This window comes from Lepisma saccharinum, chromosome 2 (genome assembly GCF_977018435.1).
Source record: "Lepisma saccharinum chromosome 2, izLepSacc3.1, whole genome shotgun sequence".
Classification (NCBI taxonomy): domain Eukaryota; kingdom Metazoa; phylum Arthropoda; class Insecta; order Zygentoma; family Lepismatidae; genus Lepisma; species Lepisma saccharinum.
Window position 1 is genome coordinate 59449438 of NC_139230.1, and position 25276 is coordinate 59474713.

General features: G+C 37.3%; 1 protein-coding gene across 1 annotated transcript in view; it reads left to right on the forward strand.

The window, feature by feature from the left end:
* LOC145982243 (metal cation symporter ZIP14-like) overlaps positions 1–19867 on the forward strand; it is a 141206-nt gene extending 121339 nt beyond the window's left edge. Inside the window, exons 7-9 of the mRNA XM_083115823.1 lie at positions 6260–6473; positions 18795–18979; positions 19535–19867. Of these exons, the coding sequence (XP_082971949.1) occupies positions 6260–6473; positions 18795–18979; positions 19535–19687 (552 nt within the window). The 3' untranslated portion in view covers positions 19688–19867. The remainder of the gene's footprint in view (positions 1–6259; positions 6474–18794; positions 18980–19534) is intronic.
* Positions 19868–25276: the final 5409 nt, after the last annotated feature.

Sequence of the window (25276 nt, forward strand, 5' to 3'; positions counted from 1 at the left end):
TGGACAAACTGACCGGAACATGCGTATTAGATGGGGGAACACGATAAGAATATCAAAGAAAGGGATCCAAAAACGGGGTTTGCGGTGCATATAATAAACAGTGGGCATAGAATAATAAAAAGAGATGTTATCAAAAGAAGTAACAGTAAATTGGATAGGAACGTATACGAAACGGCACTTATTTGTGCGCGATAGAGAAATAAACTGAACCGGGACGACTGCAATTTGGATGATGTATGGATTAGCTTTTTTTTAAAGTGGGACAACATGAATGATAAAAGTGTTCCGATAGGCTTCCATGTCACCTCGGAGGTAGAGAAAGCAGCTGAAGTGGAACGCGAATTCTCCTTGGATTGGTGACAAGATAAAAAGAAAAAGGGAGGGGAGGGATCTCTCGTGGGAGGGGAAGTACCCCACCACACCATAGCGTGGTGCCAGCTGCATGCACGCTTTACCTTGGCAGGGAACTAGGGCTTTCAACGGCCACTCAAGTACACCGTAGTGGTGGTTTTAACATGTTTTATCGAGAGTTTTAAGGGTTTTTAACAAAGATAGTTTTAATTCTGTATATGTCGAGCACTATGAAGTGTTTTTAACCCAAACCTTTCACCCAGTATCCTCAGATGACACTTCTCCAACGTGGCTTGATGTTCCAACCCGAAAATACGACCATCTGAAGAAGGAAGCAGTAAAGCTTCCGAAACGTAGTTCACATACGAATACATACTCACTTACGTAAGTAGACCAATTTCAATACTCTAACGTATTTTTGTTTATAGATAGTGAGTAACACGCACGTATCCAATATGCTATCATAAGTATATTGATGCCATGTGTAATCAACATGATTACAAAGTTGAAAGGTTTGGAATGCTAAAATTAGAGAACTCAAAGGGGGGTGGCTTGCATGCATTGGTGACTCATTGCATTGGCATCTGTTTCCGTCTTGAAAGACATAGCAACATCTTTATGACCTGCAATTAAGAAAGACTTTTGTTGAACCTGAATTGTGCTGTATGTTATATTCAAGATATATATTTTTTGTCTCTTTTGCCCCATCAAAACCTGGGTGTATGTGCATTATTCATGTACAGTCATGGAAAAAAGTTCTTCCCCATAAGGCTTTAATAGGAGCAAGTAATGCAGGAAGGTAGGCAACACATATTGCACCCTTCGATGATCGGGTGATTTTGCCTGTCTTAACACCGAGAAATGTGTTCCACGGGAAGGTCAACATGACAGGAAAGCAAAGAGGGTCACGTGAGTATTGGTTACGTGGAGTGTTGTGCTTCTCCACGTCCCCAGTTCTTGATCCACATTGCAGACAAAGTAGAGCTGCATGCAATATATGAAAATAGGTTGTTTTCAACTACACGCTTAATTATGATTTTCCCAATTGTAAATCTGTCAGACGTATCTCCCGATTTAGTCGGGAGTCTTTTACTTTGAATTCCTGTTTGTCATAGGCGTAACTTGACAGGAGCAGAAAGGGCATTTGTAACCCCCCCAAAAAAATCAGGTTTCTTAAAGCTGGTAAAACAGGAATTAAATACTATGATTTGACGCGTCCAAAAAAAGTATTATATTGAAAGATTTTTCCCAAATACGTAGATAGAAATTTAATACTTTGAAAGTGTCTCGGATTTGTTTATTGTCACAACTTAGTGTGGCACAGGTCTACTACAAAAGTGGAATTTCGTAACAGAAATATAAACCCACTCCTTTTATTTCGTAGCCGATTTCATCTTGAAACTGAAATTAAGAATATTAGTTAATAATGTCATTGGTAAACAATAAAAAAATGTGTTAGACCCAATTCTTTAATACCTTATCATAATCTTTATCGCAAGTTGAAATTTTGTTGTAAGTCCACTGTATGCAAAAAAAAAAAAAAAAAAAAAAAGGTAAAGTTCTCACCTGTGCTTGGCGCTACGCCATGAAGGTGTATAGGGGGTGTGGGGATAACGCCCCACACTTTCTTGATTCGTTCGTGAGTGGGGGTCATGTGATCAGCATCACGCCGCCCCACACTTTCTTGATTCGTTCGTGAGTGGGGGTGATGTGATCAGCATCATGCCCCTGACCACCTTTACCACCAGGGTTTCCCCCAGGTACCCATGTCATTCGACGCTGGGTGGGCGCTGGGGCTGCTTCCAACGTTAGAAAAGTTCCCGAGCTTGAACCGGCCGGGAATCGAACCCGGGACCTATAGCATGGTAGTCAGACACGTTACCGACTGAGTCACCGGCACAGATAGACTAATCTGAAGTGCATACAGTTTAAAGTGGGATCCGAACCACTATGTGCGATCACCTGGTATCGTACCCCAGACCCCTTGATTGCAAGGCCTTATCACTACGCCATCAGTGAGGCGCACACAATCTTTGTATTTTGACCTTTTTAAACCTATATGTATCATATAAGAGGTTGTTTAACGTTGCTATGCCTCTATGGATTATATTTAGCCAGTATTCGAGCACATAGCGTCAGGTTTCATAGAATATAAGCTTCTCTTCCATGTTTATGGTTCCCTGTCTGCAGTAGAAAAACTGGCAGGTTCCCATAGCTTTTCTTTCAATAGTCTTCCAATGGTTGCATATCATATCACTGAAATTTGATTCATTCGTTTCGAACACAATCCCCGATGGCGCAGTGGGATCATGGGTGCCTTGTAATTAAGAGATCCCGGGTTCGATACTCGGTGGAGGAACACAGTGGTTCGGATCCCCCTTTAAATTATAGGTCCATTCACGATTAGCCTAACAGGACATAAAGTGGACTTAAGACACCAAATCAAGCAACTAACACAATCCCGTTATTGTCCAGATTATCGAATCCAGAACCTTCGTCGCGAATAACATAAGCAGGAAGACAACGTGAAATAACCGAACAGAAACAGAACCTAAAACCTACATCGGATAGATTGGATTAAGTTGACGATACAGCACGGGTTCTGAAATGAACAAGAATACGAAAGTTGAAGGACCTCTATACGCACCCACTTTTCCTCCACTCAATGGGGAAGATATCCTTCTAGCTGAGAAGCCTTTACGTAGGAGTGCCCTGAGGGAACTTCAAGGCCACGACGATAAAGTGCAATGACGGGACCAAAACATACGGCAGATAGCTGTGTTCCTCCTTATTTCGTACGCCATTGATAACTGGAACACGTGACCTCGTCTTTGGTAGAGCAGAAGCCTGCTTGCTTACCACCACCCTTTAGTTCAGTGACCTTCGCCCGTAGTCAGCAAGAGTGAATGACTCACCATATACTTGTCTGTGAGGCTACACAAGAATAGATATTTCGTTAGTGGCTGTAAGTATTGTTTCATCTGCAGTTATATCAGTTACCATTTCAATAGTTTCCTTCCTAATGGTTACTTTAGTGATAAACATGTAAATTAGTTCTCGAGAGTGAACGTTTTATCTATTTGAACGGGGGATTTTTATACAGCCTGCATGTATTATTTTTTCCTGAAACAAGAAGTAATTCGAAGACGCAAAAAGAGTTGTATAAGAATAGTTAACAAAAGGAAAAAAGAAGAAGAAATCGAAAATGTAAATGCTGAAATAAATTATGGTAGAGATCGAGTGAATAACATTTTGTCATGGGGCCTCCTCGATGGCGTAGTGATAACGTCGTCGCCTTGTAATCAGTGGATCCCGGGTTTGATACACGGTGGATGCACATAGTGGTTAGTATCCCACTTTAAACTGAAGGTCGAGTCCAGATTAGCATATCTGTGCACCAAACCAAAACTAAGAAAGAAATTGTCACAGTGTAAGAAAATTTCATGTTCAACCACATACGAAACACAAGGGAATAATATATTGCACTTTGGAGTTCACATCTGTAGCATCTAAACAGCACAATTATGAATCGCAACATATCGTATCAGATCCATTTTTATTATACATGTATGATAATATAAGAGAAGTAGAGGAAAGAGAAAACCAAGCGAAACACGGACGCCTTCTCCAGAATTTCAAATCTCGTTACATAAGGTTCTGGGTTGGAGTCCCGAACAGGCATGACTTTCTTGTTCTTGCCCTTTTATCTGCTTCATTTCATCATAATTCATCGTTATGGTTTACCTGCAGGGGAAGAATACTGGCAATAATTGCCAATACAAAGCCAATGACAAACAGAACAACTCGATTACGGAGGTGCCAAGAAGAAACGAGACTTGACAGTTTCTCCGTCTCTCGGTTTGTCGAATTGAAAATTGCTCTCCCGTTCTCGGTCTCGATTAGTTAAATATAGAAATCGAAAATGTATGTGAATGAATATACATGTATTTTATATATTCTGGTTTTGTAGGAGATTTCGTGAGAGATGAAATAAGTACTCTTCCATCGTATTTATTTTTATAATTTTTATTCCCTGTTCGATGATCGCGACGATAAGGATGAGTGACCATTACATGAAATTGATGACGAAATAGTCAAACACCCCCGACAAGGACGGTACTCAAACCCGGGAACTTTGGCGACGATATCGAATGTCAATCACTTAATGAGCTTGACCACCGAGCCTGCTTAATGTTGTTTCTGTCAGGTAATTCGTAATAATATCCCACATTCACTATCATTTGCTTCATAATTTATCTTATTGTTGTGATTAACCTGAATTCAAAGAATTAGTTGAAAGGCAAAAATGCAAGATTGAATGTCTCTGATGTTACTTCGTGCCGAATAATATGACGTGGTATTATGATATGAATTTATTAATCATATAATATGCCTATTCATTCCATTGATTGATCCCAATTGAGCACACAAAATATGCTATAATGTCCACTCCATGGAGGAGTGGTTAGCACAGCGCGCTACGATGCCATGGGTCCCTGGTTAGAATCTCGACTTGGGCGTGGGTGTCCTTGGTAAGTGTCCCTTCATCAATTTCATCATAGCATCACTCATCTTCATCATCGCTATTTGCCAAAAGTGAAAGAATAGCAAATCTAAATAACAAACATCCAATCAAATCTAACATCTCTACCGATTTAATTCTATACGGTACCGAATTCCCACTTTATTACTGCATCTTAAGTCATTTTACAGCATCTCAATTGTTTTCCGATTCGAAAACATTTGGAATGTTGTTTTGTGCAGTTGATTGTGCATTGTTTCGTTGTTTGGATTGTTTAATTAACGTCGCATTAATTAGTTTTAGACCAATCGTGACGGGGAAGCAAGAGCACAAAGAAAGCGAAAAAGACAAGGAAGAGACCACGGCTTTCATTAAAGATAGCATCCCGTGAATACAACTCAAGTGACTGCAGAATATTATGAATAAAATTTATTTTGCTTTTTCCTTTTATTTCTGTTTCAGTTATTTTACTTCGCTTTTCTTCTACCACTCGCGTTACTCGTGTCGGTGAGGAAGAATTATAAACTCGTGAAATGGACGATGGTACAAAAAAATATATGCCTCTCCCACGGTTCGAAACTGTCAGTACAAAATATTGTCTTATTTTTAAAATTTACGGGCAAATATGGTTTGTCACGTAGCAATTTTCGCTTATCTCTTTCTCAAGGGGTTCCATTGCCTCTCTGATGTCGTAGTGGTAACGTCTTCGCCATGTAATGAAAGGCTTCCGAATTCAATACCAAAGAGAGAGGCATTTGGTTCGGATCCCATTTTAATCTGTAGGTCCAGTGCATGAACTGGACTTAAACAATTAACGTGTGGCATGTGGTCTGTGATGAGAACCATCATTTCAGCGAACCTCTTGACAATGACTCTAATATCACTTGAAAGAATAGTATTTCTTTACGAGTAGGTCTTGTCAAGAAACCAGTTCCTGAAATTTTCTTCTGGAGGCATCGTAGCACCCAGCTGTTTGTTGTGGCTGGGGCACGAGTCATGTGACTCATGCTATCAAAGCTCAATCCTTCCCTAGAACTCAGAATCACCAGGCAAACTTAAGCGAATATTTTGTTATTTGGGTTGCATAAACAACAGGCTTTAAGACGTTACGAAATTCTACGTCCCGTGGCCCAGGTATTTTTTTCTAAGACTGTACATAGTACATATTCTTCTTTTTCTTTGTGTGTACCTAAGTTTTCAATTTTTGTCTTTCATTATGTTTTTCCCAGTACACTTTTTTTCCTTCTGTCCCCATAAAACATACAATTGAGATTTCACTGTACTACCATAATACATTTTCAAAGCTTGTTATGCCATCAATATACAAGCCTGGTACTTATTCAAGTAAAATATTTAAAACACCCATTGTATTCATTTTTATTTCAGAAACCACGTGTAAGCCATGGCCATGAACATGTTCTTCACTTTGAGCAGGGAAAAGATAGTGCGATAGCAACTGTAGCATGGATGGTTATTTTTGGTGATGGACTGCATAATTTTATTGATGGATTATCGATTGGTGCAGCTTTCAATGAGAGCATTTTAACAGGCATTAGCATTAGCTTAGCTGTGATGTGTGAAGAATTTCCTCATGAGTTAGGTTAGTAATTTCAGTGGTTCTACTAAAAATGATTAGTTATTCATTAGTAAGCTTGTAATTTGAATGCAAATTAAAAGTGATTATTTTCTTATGTGTTTTAACCACCTTGGTGCAGAGTGAATTGAGTAGTTAACTCATGATCATGTCACTGTAAATTCTGGTTCAAGTACTGACCTGGGCATAGGTGAATGTCCCTTCAACAATTTCCTCCAAACACTGTTCATCCTAATCTTTGCAATTAGCCAAGAGGGCGACAGAAAAGTGATGTAAAGTAAGATCAATTCTAATTTCTTACATGTTTCAGCAGTAATTAGTAAATCGAAGCACATTTAAGTTGAATATTTTGCCACTTTTGGCCATAAATGCCATTTTTAAAATTAAGTATGTATAATTTATCAGAATCGTCACTAACTTTACTAAATATAAGATTGGTATCACTCTTCAAAGATGCATCTCCTTAGTTAATCAATAGCATCTAAGTTATGTATGTTATCGTCCACTGAGGTACCCTCACTTCACAGTTTAAGATTAACCTTTAGCATCCGGATGGGTGAAATTTTGACCACCACAATATAATCATTGTTACTACTATTAACAAGTAAAGTTTGAGAAAGTTTTTATTTTCCCTTAGTTTTCCTTCATTACCATTGTATTATTATGAGATATATGTATAAAAGTGGCTATAACTTGTAAACTAGTGCATCTTTCTAAAATATTTCAATTCAACTAGCAAGAATGAGTAAAATAGCAACATTTTAAGCAATGCATGACAATTAAGTGGTAAAAGCCCAAAGTTCATAATTTTCCATAATTACGGAAAATTTCCTAACCACGTAATTTCAGGGTTTCTTTTGTCAAAGTTGTGGCATGTGCATTACATGTTCTCGTGCTTCTTTCCAAATTTGGTCCATCCAGGATCCATAGGACCAATGCTAGAAGTGAAATTCCGGACATTGTCCCGAAGCTGGTAACACTGCCAATTTATATAATGTTGTTATTTTTTACTCAAGAAGTATCAGTCTGATTTCAATGAAACTTTGTATTATTGTAGGAATGTATCACCACTACATACTACCACATTTTTTCATTCACTTCGGTCTATTTTTTTTTTTAATTCAACTTTCTTCTTGTTCTTATTCCTTTAACACAAATTATTGAGAGGTACAATGTATAAATTTAACTCCTCTAAAAGCCCTATCCTTTAGAATGAAAACAAAACCAATTTTATCTGTCTATGAGAATAAGTTCTCAAATAACGATTGTATTTGTACTTTGCGGCAAGTTTGAAAAGCATGCACTTGAAAAGTCAGGTGCACCAGCATCTAAGGTTAATTGTCCTGCTGGATGATGTGGTTGGCATTAGTTGATTTTTTTGTTAATTAGTTATTAGATTTTTCTTGAGCTTCAACATGTCTAGAGAAAAGGTTCTTTGATGTTCAAATATACAGAAGAGGTTTCATTGATACGGTAATAGAGATCTGTAAACTTAATCCATTGCCCACCTACGGCCTGCCTGGTCTAATGGTAAGAAATACTCACACACTCCAGCCCTCCATTGCTGTTGTTTTGATCCAGTCTTACAACACTGCACAGAAGAAAGAATTTACACATCCCTCAGTACCCAGCCTGGTTCAAGAATTGACAGGCTGCTGATGACTCAATACAATTCTCTACAAAAACAGGTGCAATTGGAGGAAAGAGAGTGTGTTCAGTCTTCTCTTTTGAGAATGATCTGAGATGTAGCTGCCACAAAAGGGAATGGGGGGGGGGGGATGTTCAGGGATCCACAAGATTGACTACTGGTTCTTGAAATGTATATCCCCAGAAATTCAAAACATAGTGCCGAATATAGGAAATTTTCAATTTTATATGAGTTATTTTTTCTTGTTTATAGTAAGAGGGTGGCTACTCACTGGGAATTCTACGTGAATTATTTGCTCCAGGAATTTTGTGTAAATTTTTATCTGTAGATGTGAAAAATTGCAAGTTTTATTAATCCAAATCTCTTTGAATTTATAATTCTTCATAAAACGCCCTGGGGCAAATTTTTACAGTTTAGCTTTTAATTTTATGGAGGGAGGAGAAGAAAGCTGCATGGAAAATAAAACAGAATTATCTCAATCCATTTACTTTGTTAGTGTTCTTTGGGTAATTCCATGTTAAATCAACCAAGAAGAAATAAATTTTGGAATTTGATGTCATGGATTTGACTATTTTTTGGTATACACGTTTCTTATCATCTGAAATAGAATATTTTTTTTCATGTTGCTGGTTTTTGAGTTATTGAATTTTGAAAATTAACAAAATTGCCCAAAAACTGCTCGCTGAAACTTTAAATACAATTTGTAAGAGACCTGTTTCAACTACAGGGCTGGGCATGGTCTCATTTTAAAGCTTATGAAGACATGCAACATGCTTGGTTTTTTGCGAAGAACAAATTTTGAAAGTTTTTCAAAATTTTATTTTACAGTTTCCAAAAAATGAAATTTTCAAAAATTTTTCACATTAGTACACATATACTGAAGGTTCAGTCAAAATTTCAAGGTGGTATGTGTCTGGTATCATATGAAAAGTGAATTCCTTTCAAGACCATGCGATGATTTAAGTTATCATATTTTATGTACCTAACCACAGAAGCATACATACTAAGAAACTTAGTATGTTTATGAAACTTTATGAAACTTTATGAAACTTATGAAACTTAGTGATACAGAAAGTCTTTCTTTGATAAAGTGTATGATGCTTGTGTCATCTTCTCTTGCTTCAGCTGGTATGTTCTACCGGTGGCTGTTACAGGGTCCACTTTGCAAAGGAACTGCGTGTCTTGGGATTTTAAGAACATCTGGTCACCTTGGATAACTAAATGACTGTGCTGGACCACAAGGATGCAAGAAAGACACCTGCACTTCATGTTGTACATCATATTTCGAAAGTACATATCCCACCCACCAATTGGCATCATACACACATGCTACAAAACCTGCGATGTGTTCAAAGGGTACATTTTCTACATCTGTATTAACTTGAACACAATGTACCAAAGTTTCTTCAGATGCAGAAAACACTTTAGTCTCCACTTTTTCTGTGCTTGCTGGTATGAATGCATAAAACCTCTTGAGTCCCTGTTACAGCTTCACCAAACTGTGTCTGTAAAAGTTTCTCTTCCAAATATTCGTCATTTGTCACATAAAAGAAAGTGATGGAATGTTCTCCTTTCCCCACTCAAATAGCTGAAGTGGTGTCATGATTTGGTTTGAAAGAGGATTCTGGAGACTAGCTTTGGCTGTCAGCCTCTTTACTGTCCCTCCAACACCATCACACAAACCCTTACCATGTGCTGTTGCATAAAAATGCCACTCAGCCGCAATGCCATTGAAATCCCTATGATGGTTGCACAAATTTGCATCAGAGAAGTAATATACTTTCTGTAAGTTTGGCAGACAATCGGTATTCAAGAAATCTAAAAGCTTTCTTTGGAAATCATGGACAAGAACTGTGTTGTGAATCAAGCAGTCTTATGAAGACATAACTCTTATGTTTCAGAATATCTTCATTGTCCTTAAAATATACTACAAATTGATGAACTGTTGTCATTGAGTTGTTCCAGTGGAACCTTTGTACTTCATCCTGCAAAATAAATGAGTAATTCTCAGCAAAATCACATGTCTCCACAGCTTCATCATGCACTAGAGAACTTTTCTTTTAAGAAAAATATACTGACTGCTGTTTGGCTATAAAATCGTCTCTCTTGAGGTTGATCAACTGATTTGAAAAATCTTGAATAAATTCCTCTGTGGATTTAGTAATTGTCTGAAAAAAACAGCGATCCACTGGTATCCACTGATTGGTTGATTTGCTTTATTTTACTTCGATTTTTGTGCTACTTTTGGCAAATTTGCGAAGATTGGGATGAGTGATGATATGATGAAATTGATGAATGGACACTCACAAACATCCATGCCCAGACCAGGATTCGAACCCGGGAACCTTGGCATCGTAGCACAATGTGCTAACCACTCCGCCACGGGGGCCGGCTGATATCCACTGCTTGTAAGTTATATTTTCAATCATCTCTTCCTCAAGGCTTGTTAGCAAGGCTTCCTTGAAATCAATTATTCTGGAACAGGAATCACACTTACCTAGAAAACACTTCTGTTGTGGTACCCTACACCTTATTTTTGAGAGACAATCTTGGTATATTTTTAATGGATTTTCATGTCTTGGGAGAGTTATTTTTATTTAAGTGAGCTCCAGCTATCATTAGTTTAACATTTTTATGAGTGGTACAAACACATACAGTGTGTGTACCACTGGCTCCTGCTATTATGCAACTCTTTGGTCTTAATTCTACAAATTTTGAAACCCAATCTTAAGTAGCGAGTATTTAGATTTAAAAAAGTCTGAATATTTCTTGGATTTCCCAGGTTCAATCTTTTTTGAATGTGGATACATTTACCATCTGTGTCCCTCACGGAAACATAGTCTTTCTTGCCAGGCATTTGTCTGCTAACTTCTTCACTGCAGTAAAAATCTTTAACTAATGAGGCTGTTTCTTCTGGTAAAAGTTTTTCCAGGTCTGGGGTCAGGTGAGGATTAAATTCCCTTCTCTTCGACGAGTTTTTTTGCTTTCCTTGCTATGTAATTACTAACACCAAACTCCTTTTCAATTTTTCCACATGACCAACTTTTGGACAAAATAGACAAAATCGTGAACCTTTCATTTTTGTTTGCAGTTTTAAATCTCTCTTTAAGTTGCTCAAAGATTTCTGATTCTGAATTGCTACAGTGGCATTCTTCATCATCTTTATCACCTTCTGCATTAAAAGGGGATTGGGTATAATTATTTCTTATTTTCTTTATCTTTTCTCTGCAATACCTTTTCGTACTCTTCAGTTTCTTCTTACTCGCTGGAGACTCACCAAGAGAGATCAAAGAAATCATCCAAGCTGCCACATTCCTCAGATCTTTACTACACCAGTGTCCCTTTTTCTTCAAAGGATTACAACAGTAAATGGATCACTTCTTGCCATCCATATCAAGATTTTTTTTAAAAAATGTAGACACTAATAAAGCAAGGTTCAAACAATTCACAGGCCAGAAGTTAACTGAGATGCACACACACTGACAGGTACACCACAACTGATCCAGTTGGACAAAGAAACATAGGAGAGCAGGATTAAACAAGTCTCTGCAGGAAAGGGATGACTCACTTGAACTTTAACTGTCTCTCACTCATGATACCAACCTAGAAATTTTGACTGAATCTTCAGTAGATGTGCACCAATATGTGCAAAATTTTAGACAATTTTTGAAAATTTCGTATTTTGGAAATTGTAAATACAATTATGAAAAACTTTCAAAATTTGTTTTTCGCAAGAATCCAAGCATGTTGTATATAAAATGAAAGCCCTCTTCATAAGCTTTAAAATAAGACCATGCCCAGTCCCATAGTTGAAACAGGTCTCTTGCAAATTGTATTTACAGTTTCAGTGATGAGCAGTTCTTGGGCAATTTTGTAAATTTTCAAAATTCAATAATAAGAACGTAACTTTTGTATATTACTGACGAAGAACATGTAAATCTATCCCATCTTGTTATTGTTTTTTATCTTTTGTTATTATTTGTTTCTACTTTATGTTGTTTCAGTGTAAAATGGCCAAATAAGACTGTATCTGAAACTCTGAGTAAATAAATAAATAAATAAATAAATAAATAAAAAAAACATTTTCTATATTTCAGATAAGAAACATATACCAAAAATTAGCCATTTCCATGACATTAAAGGTTTATGCACTGGTTGATTTGACATGGAATTACCCCTTTGAAAACAATCTATCTGACAGGAACTCTCATCAAATTATCACCAAAATATTGTACTTTTAATTCATTTCTACAGTGCCTTTTATTGGAGCAGAGCGGCGGCGGATAGCACGGCAGGTAGTATGATCAGGTCTGCGGGCAAACTGGATGCAACATCCTCGTAACTGGAACCGCTAGCTATGTAATGAAATAATCTCGTACAATTACATTGATAGTTACAATTAAAATGAGGGGCCTCCTCGATGGCGTAGTGGTAGCGTCGTTACCTTGTAATCAAGGGGTCCCGGGTGGGGGCACATAGTGATTCGGATCCCACTTTAAACTGTAGGTCCTATCCCAATTAGCCTTACTGTGCATAAAGTGGATTTAAAACACAAACTCAACTCAACAATTAAAATGAGCATATACCTTGTTACAAGAGGTGTTGGAAATGATGTTCTCCTGCATCCACACATGTTAGGCATATTTATAGGAAATTTTCTCTTAACACGTATCAGTTCCTCTTCCAAAATTGCTTCAATTTTTCAATTCTTCTAATGTATGGCTTCAGGTTTAAAAGCTTGGTAGCTCACCATGCAGATGTCATTAAAATGTCTGTTTCTTGTGCAAGGCACCAGAGGGATTTTTGATAGTACTTCAATGTCGTCTAGTTTCTCCTCATTAAGCACACACAATTTTACCCTTCGCTTCTTACAAGAACAGACCCTTATTACCTAAATTTGTTCACAAGTATCGGAACACTGTCTGCGTGAAACAGGAACATCTGGGAATTCTTCTGCAAAACATATTCTAACTTCCTTACAAGAATTCATAAAGATGCAAGATTCATACATAAAAATGCTTTGTTTCAAATTGTTTGGATTGCGTAGCACTAATAGACTGCAGAAGAGCACCAGTAATATGTAAACTAAAACAAAACAATCTAAAACCCTTAACACTTTACAAACATGTGCAAACTGGACACAAGTTATCTTGAGTACTGAAACATTAATGCGTACAGTGCCAAGGTCACCATACAGCTGTGGGTCTAAATGCTGGCAAATGCAATCCTCTTTCTGCCACTCCATGGACGCATCGAACATAAAAGGCACTGTAGATGTGTTATGATTTGTTTATCATGTTTCATTAAGTAATTGAACTTATGACCATCAAAAATTTGTTTTCAATAAATTACAATTACTCTTGTAAATTTTTGAACATAAATGTGTAGATGTAATGAAATTCAAATTAACCTCCAATTATTAAAAATTAGGGTTAACATTTTATTCTCTCTCTATCTCTGTCCGTGTGTAAGCCACACTTTTGTTAATTGCAGTATCACCACAAATATTGTCAAGAGTTTACATGCTGTTATGTCCTAGGTATTCGAATATAAGTACATTGGAGGACATCCATTGAGGTTTTGGGAAATAACTATATTTGTCACATAAGTTTAATAATCATGAATAGCATTTTGTAGGTTTGGTGCGTATTACTCACAATTCCAGAATATAAAAAAGACGTTAAAAATTTTTTAACATTAAAAACTGTACTTACATATGTGAGTATATTGTTCCTATTTTTCTTTCTGTAGAACTACGTTTCGGAGATTAACTACCTCCTTCTTCAGGTTTGTGTGAATAAAACTAGGTACTTAGCGTAGTACCACATCGAAATGTAATAAGGATTGTGGACAAGGGTTGGTGTGGATACATTTAAAATAATATATCCTCGCCCTAGAGGTATATAAAAAGCTCGTCGTTCACTAAAGTGAAGTGACGTGGAACCGCATAGAAGAGAGACACTTTAGAGCCATGGAAAAAGCCAAAGTTAAGGATAGTAGTATTATAGAGAGGAAATTGATGAAACTAAAATTGAATAGGAAGGACAATTTAGAAAATAAGAAACAAAAAAACGGAAGAGAAGGGGAATAATGAGAACATTTTAAAATTAACCACACATGAACCACCTAAAGAGTTGATTAGGATTATGAATAAGGGGCAGAAATTTGCAATCGGGGAAGAGAAACTTGAAAAAGAGGAATTCATAATAGCAGCAGAAATGATCGTAACAACTATCGACGAAAAGGAGGATAAAATTGAAGTTATACAAAGGATACGTAATATCGTGGAACAACATTTGCAAAAAGAAATTAAAAAGGAAATGAAGATGAAACAGGGAAATAGAACGCAGAAAGAGAAAATAAACAAAAACCTAAGGCGTGATTTGAGCAATGTAAAAAAATGGGTGCAAGAGAATAAGGTATTTCTAATTAGGTCGGATAAAGAAAACAAGATGGTTATTATGGAGAGAGAGGAATATCACCAAAAATTGGAAGAAAGCTTTAAAGGTAATGATTTTGAGAAAATAGAGAAAGACCCTATTAATAGGATTAGAAGAGAGATCAAAAAGGGATAGAGACAAGCATTACATTGGGCACAAGCAAAAAGAAAATCCTTATTAAAGACACTAAAGAAGGCAACATACCAATCACATTTGGAATACCTAAGATGCACAAACAAGGCATACTGCTTAGGCCTATTATACCAACCTACGAACATCTGGGATATGGGCTAGCAAAAATGCTGGTAAAAAGAATAAAGAAGATAAATGAGAACACCCAATATAGTGTTAGAAATGCCGTGGAATTTAAAGAATGTATTGAAAAACTGGAAATTGATGACGACGACGTAATAAGTAGTTTCGATGTTATTAACCTATACCCAAGTGTACCAAGAGGGAAGGTGGGAGATTGTTTACAGAGGTGGCTATTAGAAAAAGGAATAGACATCCTAACAGCTTGGGAGTATGTACGATGGTATAACCTTGTAACAGAATATAATTTTTTCTACATCAATGACAAAATTTATAAACAAAAAGAAGGCTTGGCAATGGGAAACCCCATTTCAGGTATAGTAGTGAGCATTTTTATGCATTTCATAGAGAAGGCAGCTTTGGAAAGAATGGGAATAGGTATTAAATATTACGGGAGATATGTAGATGATATCTTGATTATAGGAAAGGGGGTAGCACTGAACAAGGTCTTTGAAGAATTGGAAAAACAAGACGAAAGAATAAACTTCACTAGGGAAAACTTAATCGACGGAAAAATAATTTTCTGGATCTTAGTATCTTGAAAGAAGGGAATAGGATTAGAACAGGAGTACATCATAAACCCCTATCGGGGAACTTATATATTAATAAGGAATCGGCGCACCCCGAAAAAAAAAAAGAAAAATGTATTCCTAAACTTTTTCATTAGAGCTGGTTGACTATGCAATAGTGGAAAAGAAAAAGGCAACGAAATTCGTTGGATAAGAAAAACAGGATTAAAAATGGATATACAAATAGAGAAATGGATAAGATTGTGGGAAGAGCACAGAAAATTATTATGAAAGAAACCAAAAAAAGAGGAAGGAGATCAAAAGAAAAGGAAAAAGAGAATGAAAAGATCGAAAATGCAAAGGTAAAGTACGTTGGCATCCCTTACCATCAAATCTTATCCGAAAAAATCAGAAAAATAACGAGAGATTTCGGGATCGTTTGCGGGATGAAAGCCCCAAAGAATGTGGAAAAATACTTTACCGATTATGAGAAAGGAAAGATGACTAGGGAAATACTGGGAAAACAGAAGGAAGTTTATCGAATAGAATGTCAACGTGGGAAGGAGTACATAGGGCAGACTGGTCGAAATATGGGTAAAAGATGGAGCGAACATGAAAAAGATATTAGAGAAAAGTTCCCAAAACAGGTCTCTCAGAACACATTTTGGAAAGCAGACATAGAATCGCAAAAAAGGAGATAATTAGAAAAGAAAAGAGGAAGTTAGGAAGAAATGTGTATGAAACAGCGAATATTTGTAGAGGGGGAAGAATAATCTTAATAGGAATGAAGGAAATTTAGAAGATGGGTGGATCAATTTCCTCAAAAAATGGGACAAAGCCTGGAAGATTGCACCCAATATTGGTTTCCACGTCACTCCGGAAGTTATCCAAGCTGCCCGGGAAGAACATGAATTTACGTTGGATTTGTGACGTGATAAGGGGAAATGAGAAAATAAAGGGGAGAGGAAAACATTCGTGGAGGACTGACCTTCATGTAGATTAGCAAGCACAGTTGGGCAGGAATTGCCGAACCTGCAAGTTGTATATAGTGATACATGCAGGGTTTTTAGTTTTTTTAACATTTAAACATGAGAATAGGTTTATTGTGCAATTTTTTTTAGTGAACAACTAGCTTTTTATATACCTCTAGAGCGAGGATATAATATTTTAAGTATCCACACCAACCCTTGTCCACAATCCTTATTACATTTCGACATGGTACTATGCTAAGTGCCTAGTTTTTTCATACGAACCTGAAGGAGATAGTTAATCTCCGAAACGTAGTTCTACAGAAAGAAAGATAGGAACAACATACTCGCATACGTAAGTACAGCTTTTAACGTTAAAAAAAAAATTTTTTTTTTTTTTTTATAATCATGAATAGGTCTTGGAAGTTGATATCCTAAAATATCTATAAAAATGACCTATAGAAAGACCTTAAAATTATGAAAAAGTGACTTACAATTAATTTTCACTCTTAAAATGGAAGCTTGACTTTTTCATAAATTACAAGAGAGTACTTTAATAATTTTATAAGAACAGTTGTTTGATGGTTTAAATTACTGAAGTAAATGGGGAAAAGCATTAAGTGCTAGAGTGGTTTTCTTTATTTTTAATTCAAGGTTGCATCAAATACACTTTATGGTATTCACCACCTTTTCAGAGTTGGCCATGCATGATAAAGTGGCTGGTCAGCATCTGAAAATACAGTTGTGTTTCACGTGCATCAGATAAGTTTTTATGTTGTGACAAATTTTACTTTAAAACCACATGTTTAGGCAATAATAGTGACCAGCAAGGCAACCTTAAAGTAGGCTTCACCCAATATATTTTAAGTTTTCGTGAGGAAAAATAAATTTACCACTATTAATTTCTTTAATCCATTGCCAAAGATTTCAGGTTAAAATGATATTGTGGTTTTTGCATTGACCATATTTATGCTCATATTTAGTCTTTTTAGCAAGTAGGTCATTGACCATATTTATGGTCAATGAACTACTTGCTAAAAAGACTAATATAAAAACAATGATTTCTGGTTCTAACTGACGGGAAATAGAGTATTATCATGTTGAGAATTGTCATCAATGCCCCCAAAAAGAGATGATTTTTCCTCAACTTTTGAGGCCTAATAGTGAACTTACCCATTCATGCAGGTAAACATTTGCTACAAGATATTGCAAAAATTTGAGTGATAAAGAAAAGTTACTTCAATTTAGTTTATCTTTACTGGGCACAAACGTTACTCAGTTACAGCAAGAAATTGTTGTTGTTCATTCTCTTTGTGTTCGGAAGAGTACCGAAACCTTTCATTGAAAAGAATGTGTTATGTGCATGCACACACAGACACACACACACTCAAATAGTAACAGCAAAAAATAAGGTGAAACGAGGGTGGGCTTGTTATCTCAGTTGGCATACCAGAGACCTGGGTTTGAGTACTGGTTGAGCATGGACTTTTTGCTGAAATTTGTGAATAATACATTTCCTGTGTGTGCCAATTCATAGAGGGGCATTCCCAATGGTGCAGTGGTAGCGTCGTCACCCTGTAATCAAAGGGTCCCTTGTTCGATACCTGGTGGAGGCACATATAGTGGCTCACATCCCACTTTAAAAACTGTAGGTCCAGCCCCGATTACCCTTTCTGTGCATAAAGTGAACTTTAAACACAAACTCCAACTCAAATAATAAGGTAACAAAAGCCCTTCCTGGTGGTATAATGGTATCATCATCACATCACTTAAAATTAAAGGGATCCCACATTGGATACCCGGTGGAGGCACATAGTGGTCCAGATCCCACTTTAAGCTTTAAGTCCAGTCTCGGTTAGCCTATCTTAAACTTCAAGGTAATAAAATTTGTTTTAAGGTAATGGTCATGTGACCATATTATACAGTTTGGTGTATCTTCTCCCCACATGGTCAGGGTTTCTGCCAACATGGAACTCCTAACATCTTGCTTAATTTTCTATTATATTTTCATGAGTGATTGATAAAGAAATTACCCTATGATCTGCTGCTTGTATCCCTTCATTTTCTTTAATCTATTTTAAAGCATGTTGTTACACACATTATTGTGATTACTTTGTAAAACAGGATCACGAGTATTAATTATGCCCTTATACCTTAAACTGCATTCTTTATTCTCTTTGAACAACACACAAGAAATGCAAATTGCAGTATGTGTGAAGAGGTCAAAATTTTAAATTGCTTTAATTTCAGAGTTTCAAAATACTAAATATGAATTACTTGCTTATTTAATGAAGTGATCTAGCCCATAACCAATTTTATGTTACAAGGCTTCCTCACCAGCTCCTGAAAATCTAACCAAATGTGAATAAAATAGTAGTGTTGTTGATACTACGTAGGAACAGCTATTTCCTTGTAGTGTTCATTATGCGCATATTTATTTTTAATTACAGGTGATTTTGCAGTTCTCTTGAATGCAGGAATGACCATGAAACAAGCATTATTGTACAACTTTTTGTCAGCATGTACCTGTTACTTAGGACTAATTTTTGGAATTATGTTGGGTGAAATTGAAGCAAGCACATACATTTTTGGTTTTGCTGCAGGGATGTTTTTGTACATATCATTAGTAGATATGGTGAGTGTCAAGAATATGCCTTTTTTACCTTTCAGTTTCATCCACATTATTACACTTTGCATAATCTTTTCTACATTATTATATTTTGCATAATCGTCTCTTCTATATTGCAGTAAATAAATATTTGATAAAGTATTTGTTCTTCTCTTTACACCATTTTTTGATTTACACATTAATTCTGATGCATTGCTTTTCTAAATACATTACTGTTTTTGAAACAATAGTATTACATGGACATACTTTTGTGTGTGATATTAGATATTATGAATAGTTTCCTTATTGCATATTGGCAGTACCAACAATTGTTACAACTTCCATGGCTGAGTAGTTTGCACAGCATGCTAGGATGCCAGGGATCCTGGGTTCAAATCATGGGTTGGACATTGGTGTTTTTAGAGTGTCCCTTCATCAATTACTCATCCTGATCTTTGTGATCAGCCAAAATTTGGAGAAAAGTCAAGTAAAATAAACCAAATAAATTGATCAAAAAATTTTGAGTGAATTTTTTTGTAGAATTAATCTTGTTTACATTTGTTTTTCTCTTTTTTTCTGTAGGTGCCAGAAATGAATGAAGTAGCTGAAGAAGCAAGTAAAGTCAGTGTCAAGAAAGCATGTTTTACCCTTCTTCTTCAGAATATTGGAATGGGCATTGGTGTGGTGGCTCTTTATATTCTGGCAAGATATCAAGATAACATCAGATTCTCGTAGCTTTTGTACATTGGCAGTACTGGAAGTTACATTGCAGTGCTTTTCCTGCGCTTACTGTGATAATGTTGGAATTTCCTATGTGTTCTTCAAAGTTGAAGGGTTTTCCTTTTTATGTAATCTTTATTTCAAGTACTATTAATTAGGTGTATTAACAAGTTGGGAGATGCAGTGCTGGTGAATGTATGTATGTATGTATGTATGTATGTATGTGTATGTGTGTGTGTGTGTGTGTGCGTGTGCGTGTGCGCGCGCGCGCATGCATGCTGTACATGAACAAATACAGTGTTACCATCTATGGAAGGAAATTAAGAAAAGACAGATCTGTTGGAGAACACTATAAAATGGAAGTTTACTGCAATGGTGTAAGATAAGATATGAGGTATATTATTGCATGTGGCTTACCTTAAAAAATTGATCTCAGTGAGTATAAAAAGCAGCATAAAGATGAAATTGATTATGTTTTGTTGGGACAAATTGAATGCTAAGTCTAATCTAACTATTTCCATTCATGGTCGACATAATTGAAAGAGTTAACTTACAACTTACAGCTGAGTATGCATACAATGTGATTTTCCCCCCTCCAGTAATCAGTTCCTTCAAGGTCCATAGTAAGTCCCAACTTAGGGGAAAGGGGAAATGGGAAGTGTGTGCAAGAGTAAGAAAATAAGAACTGGTCTTATGTTGCACATGTAATCTCATTTGTAGCTCGAAGCAAGACTCATTGATAGGAACTCGTAATATGATCAGTCATGCTTTTTTGTTTGTGCTCCTTTTATATAAGTCTTTTCAAAACCTTTTATTATGTTTTAGTTCTACATCTAAAGATGTGGCCTGAAGCCATGAAACTTTAAAAAATTACCAAGCTATGTTACCCTGGTACAATTGGTTAACCCATTGCTCCAGCTGGTAACACTAACTCTGTCTAGGCCTACATTTCCCAGAATCATGGAAACATGAGCACTGGTTTAACATTGCAACAGATTATTGAGAAACAGCAGTAACTGTAATGTAAGAGGTGGAGTAAAAGTCAGGATCACAGATAGTGTTATTTCTGATGTAGTAGGAATTTTGAGTGAAATTTATGTGTCTAGTTTCTCATGATACACCCAGGATAATCTCCTTTCCAGTCTACTCTTGTCCATCCAAGGATCATTCACCACCTGGACCACCCAGGGGTAGATTATTCCCTATTCCACATAGTAAATCGACTAGTAAATATCCTTCCTAGTCCACCCAGGAGCTGATTTGTCAAGAAAGAACACTACTCATTATCTAATTTTTCTGGGTATATATACCTAAGATTTTCTCTCCAACACCTGCCGATTCCAAGAAAATTGCATCATAATAAAGTTGCACTAACTGAAAATTTATACCCATTTTAATATTTTAGATATTATATATATATATATATATTTTCATTTAGCTTATTTTATAGAAAAAATATTTAACTTACAATTTGTAGCCATAAGTAAATCACATTTAGGTTAGTTAAGTCATTACAGTAGAGCACTGATTCGTGGAACACATGAAAATTTCCAAATAACCAGAGAACTTCTCAATGTTACACTTGTTACATAGCTGTAACAACCAATGCCTGGTGAGTGTTCTGTATGTCTCCTCCTCACTTGCTACTTAACTGTTCTGGCCCTCTATCCTTTCATTCAATATAGATATATGCATATTGGATAAAAGGATAGAGTGCCACAAGAGCTAAATTATGTGGCCATGAGCCACATTGTCTGTGGTAGAAAAGATAAGGTAGAAACAGAAGTTAGAGACCTACATTATTGCCAGGTCTGGATCGATCTATATTTGTAAGCAGGGGGGGGGGGGGTTGTGGGCTGTAGAGGTATGGTGGATGGAACAGGATGTTTTGGAGGTTGGGGGAACATTTGAAGACAACTCTGTGCTTGTCAGGAAAGATGTTTCTGGAGTGGGGTTGACTGTAGAGGATGGGATGGAGCAATGTAGGGTATCTTCGATTTTGTTGAGGGGGAGGGGGAAATTGGGCAACAAGTACAACGGGTTGGTGACATGTTTCATGGCAGAAGTGTGTGAGGTAGCTTGGGATATTTGTTTGCTGACTAGGGTGGAAAGATATCCATGGTTGACAAGGCATTGTGTAGGTGGAGATTGTAGTTCTGTCTGGAGGGGGTGAGGTGTTCTTGTGTTGTCCGCAGAGGGTCAGGGTGAATTGTTGGATGGTGTGGGTCCATGTGAACGTCATAGAGCAGAAGTGGTTCATTTTGTGCAGAAATGTGGATACAGGTGGTTCTCCATGCATTCAGAGCATGATGTCATTGATGAAGTGGAGCCAGATGATAGGTTTTCGAGTTTGGGTTTCTTGAAACTCTTCTTCGAGTTTGCCCATGAAGAGCTTGTCATAGGGTGGGGCCATTCTAGTGGCCATGGCTGTTCCCTGGATGTGAAAATAGTGTCCTTGAAGGTGAAATTGTTGCATGTGATAACAAGGAGAGACAGGAATAAAATGCAAGAAGAAGCCAGAAGGGCAGCTAAACAAAAATATGTAACCACAGAGAGAAAAGAAACATTTGATATGTACATTGTATGTTTGGATTTCCATAGGTATTGCACATGGGAGACCCGCAATTTGCACACCTGAAAGTCTGGTGTCGTGGTGGCAATTGAGTGGAATTGGTTGCAGGTGTGTATATGTTTCGATATGACTCAATCCTACTGGGATAAAGTGATGTATATGTGCAAGATCAAGAAGCATAATCATCCCATGTAATTTCTTCGATCATATTCAAATGCTCATCAGCTTCAAAAGTTGTATATCTCCATGACGACTGAGAACAATATGATGCAGTTTGGCCATTGTCACGCTACATGCCATGAGTATCACTTTTCAAAGGCTGGCCAGTTTTCATAGAATCTCCTTCATTGTGTTGTTTAAGCAATATCTGCTCCCATTTTGAATGATGTTCCACAGCAACATTCGAGGTCACACAACAATCCAAATTTTCAGTTTCATTTGGCAGCAAACGTCTTCTCTTTGGAGTTTCTGAGAGATTGTATCGGTTTCCTCCATAATAACTGTGATCTCTCTCTATGCTGTTCTGTTGTAAGAATGAAGCTTGGTTCAAATTCCCAGCAAAGACATTGACATTTATGTTCAGTTCCTAGGAATGCCCTTCTTCAGTCACATTACATCCTGCGTAACGTGATGTGAAGTCCATATTCCTGGTAGCTACTTGGAGCTATGTCCCCTGCACAGAAGTTTTAAGATGGCTTAGAGCTTCTGCCACAAGCTAGAGCTGAGGATGGTTCTCTATTCCAGGAGAAATATTTTGATGGATTGCTTGTTTCCGAACACTGGTACTGACAAATGGAAATTAGTTTGTTCTGGAAGATTTACTACTGTTAGTCATTTGTCCCATGCAAGTTGACCGAAGTCCATACTTTGTAATGTCATCAAGCTAAAAGGAATTGCATTCATATTTTGTTGTGAAGTAGAAAATAGCTTCACCTGGTTTCCTCCCACAGTAGTAATGGTGTTCTCATAAGGTGGGGCTGTTGGCAGAATGCCATCCTTCCAAAAGTTGACAGTGGTGTTCTCTGTTGTAGATCAGTGAGTTGATGCTGTTGCTCCTGGTTGTTGACATCCTCCAAGGTGTCCTGCCAGTTGTTTAATAGATTGATGGACCTTCCACGTAAGGAGTGAACTGCAGGTACCACAGACAGGAAAGAAAGATTGACTGACACTTGATAGCCTGATTGCATGTCCACTGTAGAGGCAAAGAAGATAACAGAAGATGGCATTGTTACTGCAGTGTAGCCAGAAAGAAGTGAAAGGCAAGAAGCATCATCCAGAAAGTACTTTGGCCCGTGGTGGTGGTGAGTTCCGGGAAAAAGAGCGGCGATTATTGAGTGGCTAGGTTGAGTTGGAAAGGGGGGGGGGGTGGTTGTGGCATGGTTGGTTTGCTTGGGAAGGCTGTGAGAGGGGGTTTGCCATGTGTCCAAGGAAGGAAAATTCCATCACTGAATTTGAGCAGAAGAGGGTGTTTTTTTTTGGGGGGGGGGGAAGGGGATTCGAGATGCTCTTGTTCCAGCCTGACAATGAACAGGTTGCCATATTGAGAGGTCATGTTCTCAAAGTGGAAGATGTTACAGGTGAGTACAGCTAACCGCTCAGGAGAAGATCCCTGACGGAAGTGAAGTGACGTAGCAGCAGGCGACTCCACTATTAGGGTCGGGGGTGTGCACCCCAAGTGAAAAAACACATGTGGGTTCGCTGTAACCGGTGCAGCGACGCAAGTCATTTAGGGTTACCAGAAGTTCTCTTTTACCCAGACAAATCCTGTTTTTCGGGTACTAAAAATGCTCCAGGCGAGTTTTTAGGAATATTTGGAAATATCCTTTTTTTGGGGTATAGACAGCTGCTTAACTTAAAAGATTAGTAACAAATAACTGTTATTTGTAAACATTTGTTAATATTGTACCCTTTTTCAATTTCAAAGTAAAGAAATACAATACTCTCAGTTGCAAGCGCAAAGAAAATAAACTTTTCTTGCACCAAAGAAAAATTGTTGGACCTTTGCGTCTCTTCTGTTGTGAGGTTTTGATTTCAAACCATTTGTGACATCTACCGTTGCTCTTGGTGAGCAGCAAGTTTCTGACAATAGGTAAGAATATGCAATTCGCCGTGGCTTACTTTGATTTTGAGTTTCATGACAGAATTCAGAAATAAACAGTATTTTTTACCTGCCGTACTCTTGTTGTTACATGGCAGTGGAGAAGTAAAATTCTGTCGATCAGCAATCTGAACTATTCCAAAGTACAAATTTCTTTTTAGTGACGTTTTACAAAAACTGTTTCCTGACTTTAGGCCTGGAAGAAAAAAAAACTCCGAGGCAGAATGTCAATTTATGTTATTCTTTTAAAGTAAGAGACCAAGCTTCACAACCGTATAATATTAGGAGCTAGAATATTAAGACATTTGCCTACAATGAGGCCTATTATACGGAAAAGGTGTAAAATTATTTTACAGGGGTGTGTGATCTATAAGCCCACCAAAATGCCAGTAAACACAAAATGTGTGTCTTCATCTAAAGTTAACAACATTTTGCAATCTAAAAATGCCTTCTTTTTTAAAGTTTGTCATCTGGTAACCCTAAAGTCGTTGCCGTATATTCTTTTAAAATTCTTTGAAATACAGTCTAAATAACGCACAGGATAAGCAATACAAAAGTATTTTGACCACTGAAAGAAAAGCAGCAAACTGTTGCTGCGGACACACGCTCTGCGTGATTAACGCAAATCAACTCCCACGCACTTTGAAAAGCCGCAGCGGAAGGCTTTCTGCCACCCCTAAAATCTGCAAATGGACTCCTTCCGTTCACACCCCTCGTTTGGGGATCTTCGCGTGAGCGGTGAGCTGTACAATGTTGAGAAGTGGAATCAGCAAGTGGGTGCTGGGACTGTGTGGTCTGTGTGGAATCATTCCTCAATGGGACCATGACCATCGAGGATGTTGGTGTAAGTGACGTTAATAGTGGTGAGGATGGTGTTGAGTAGTTGGTCATGATGTGATGTCAAGGTTGTGGTTGGTGTCGTGGAGACAGGAGG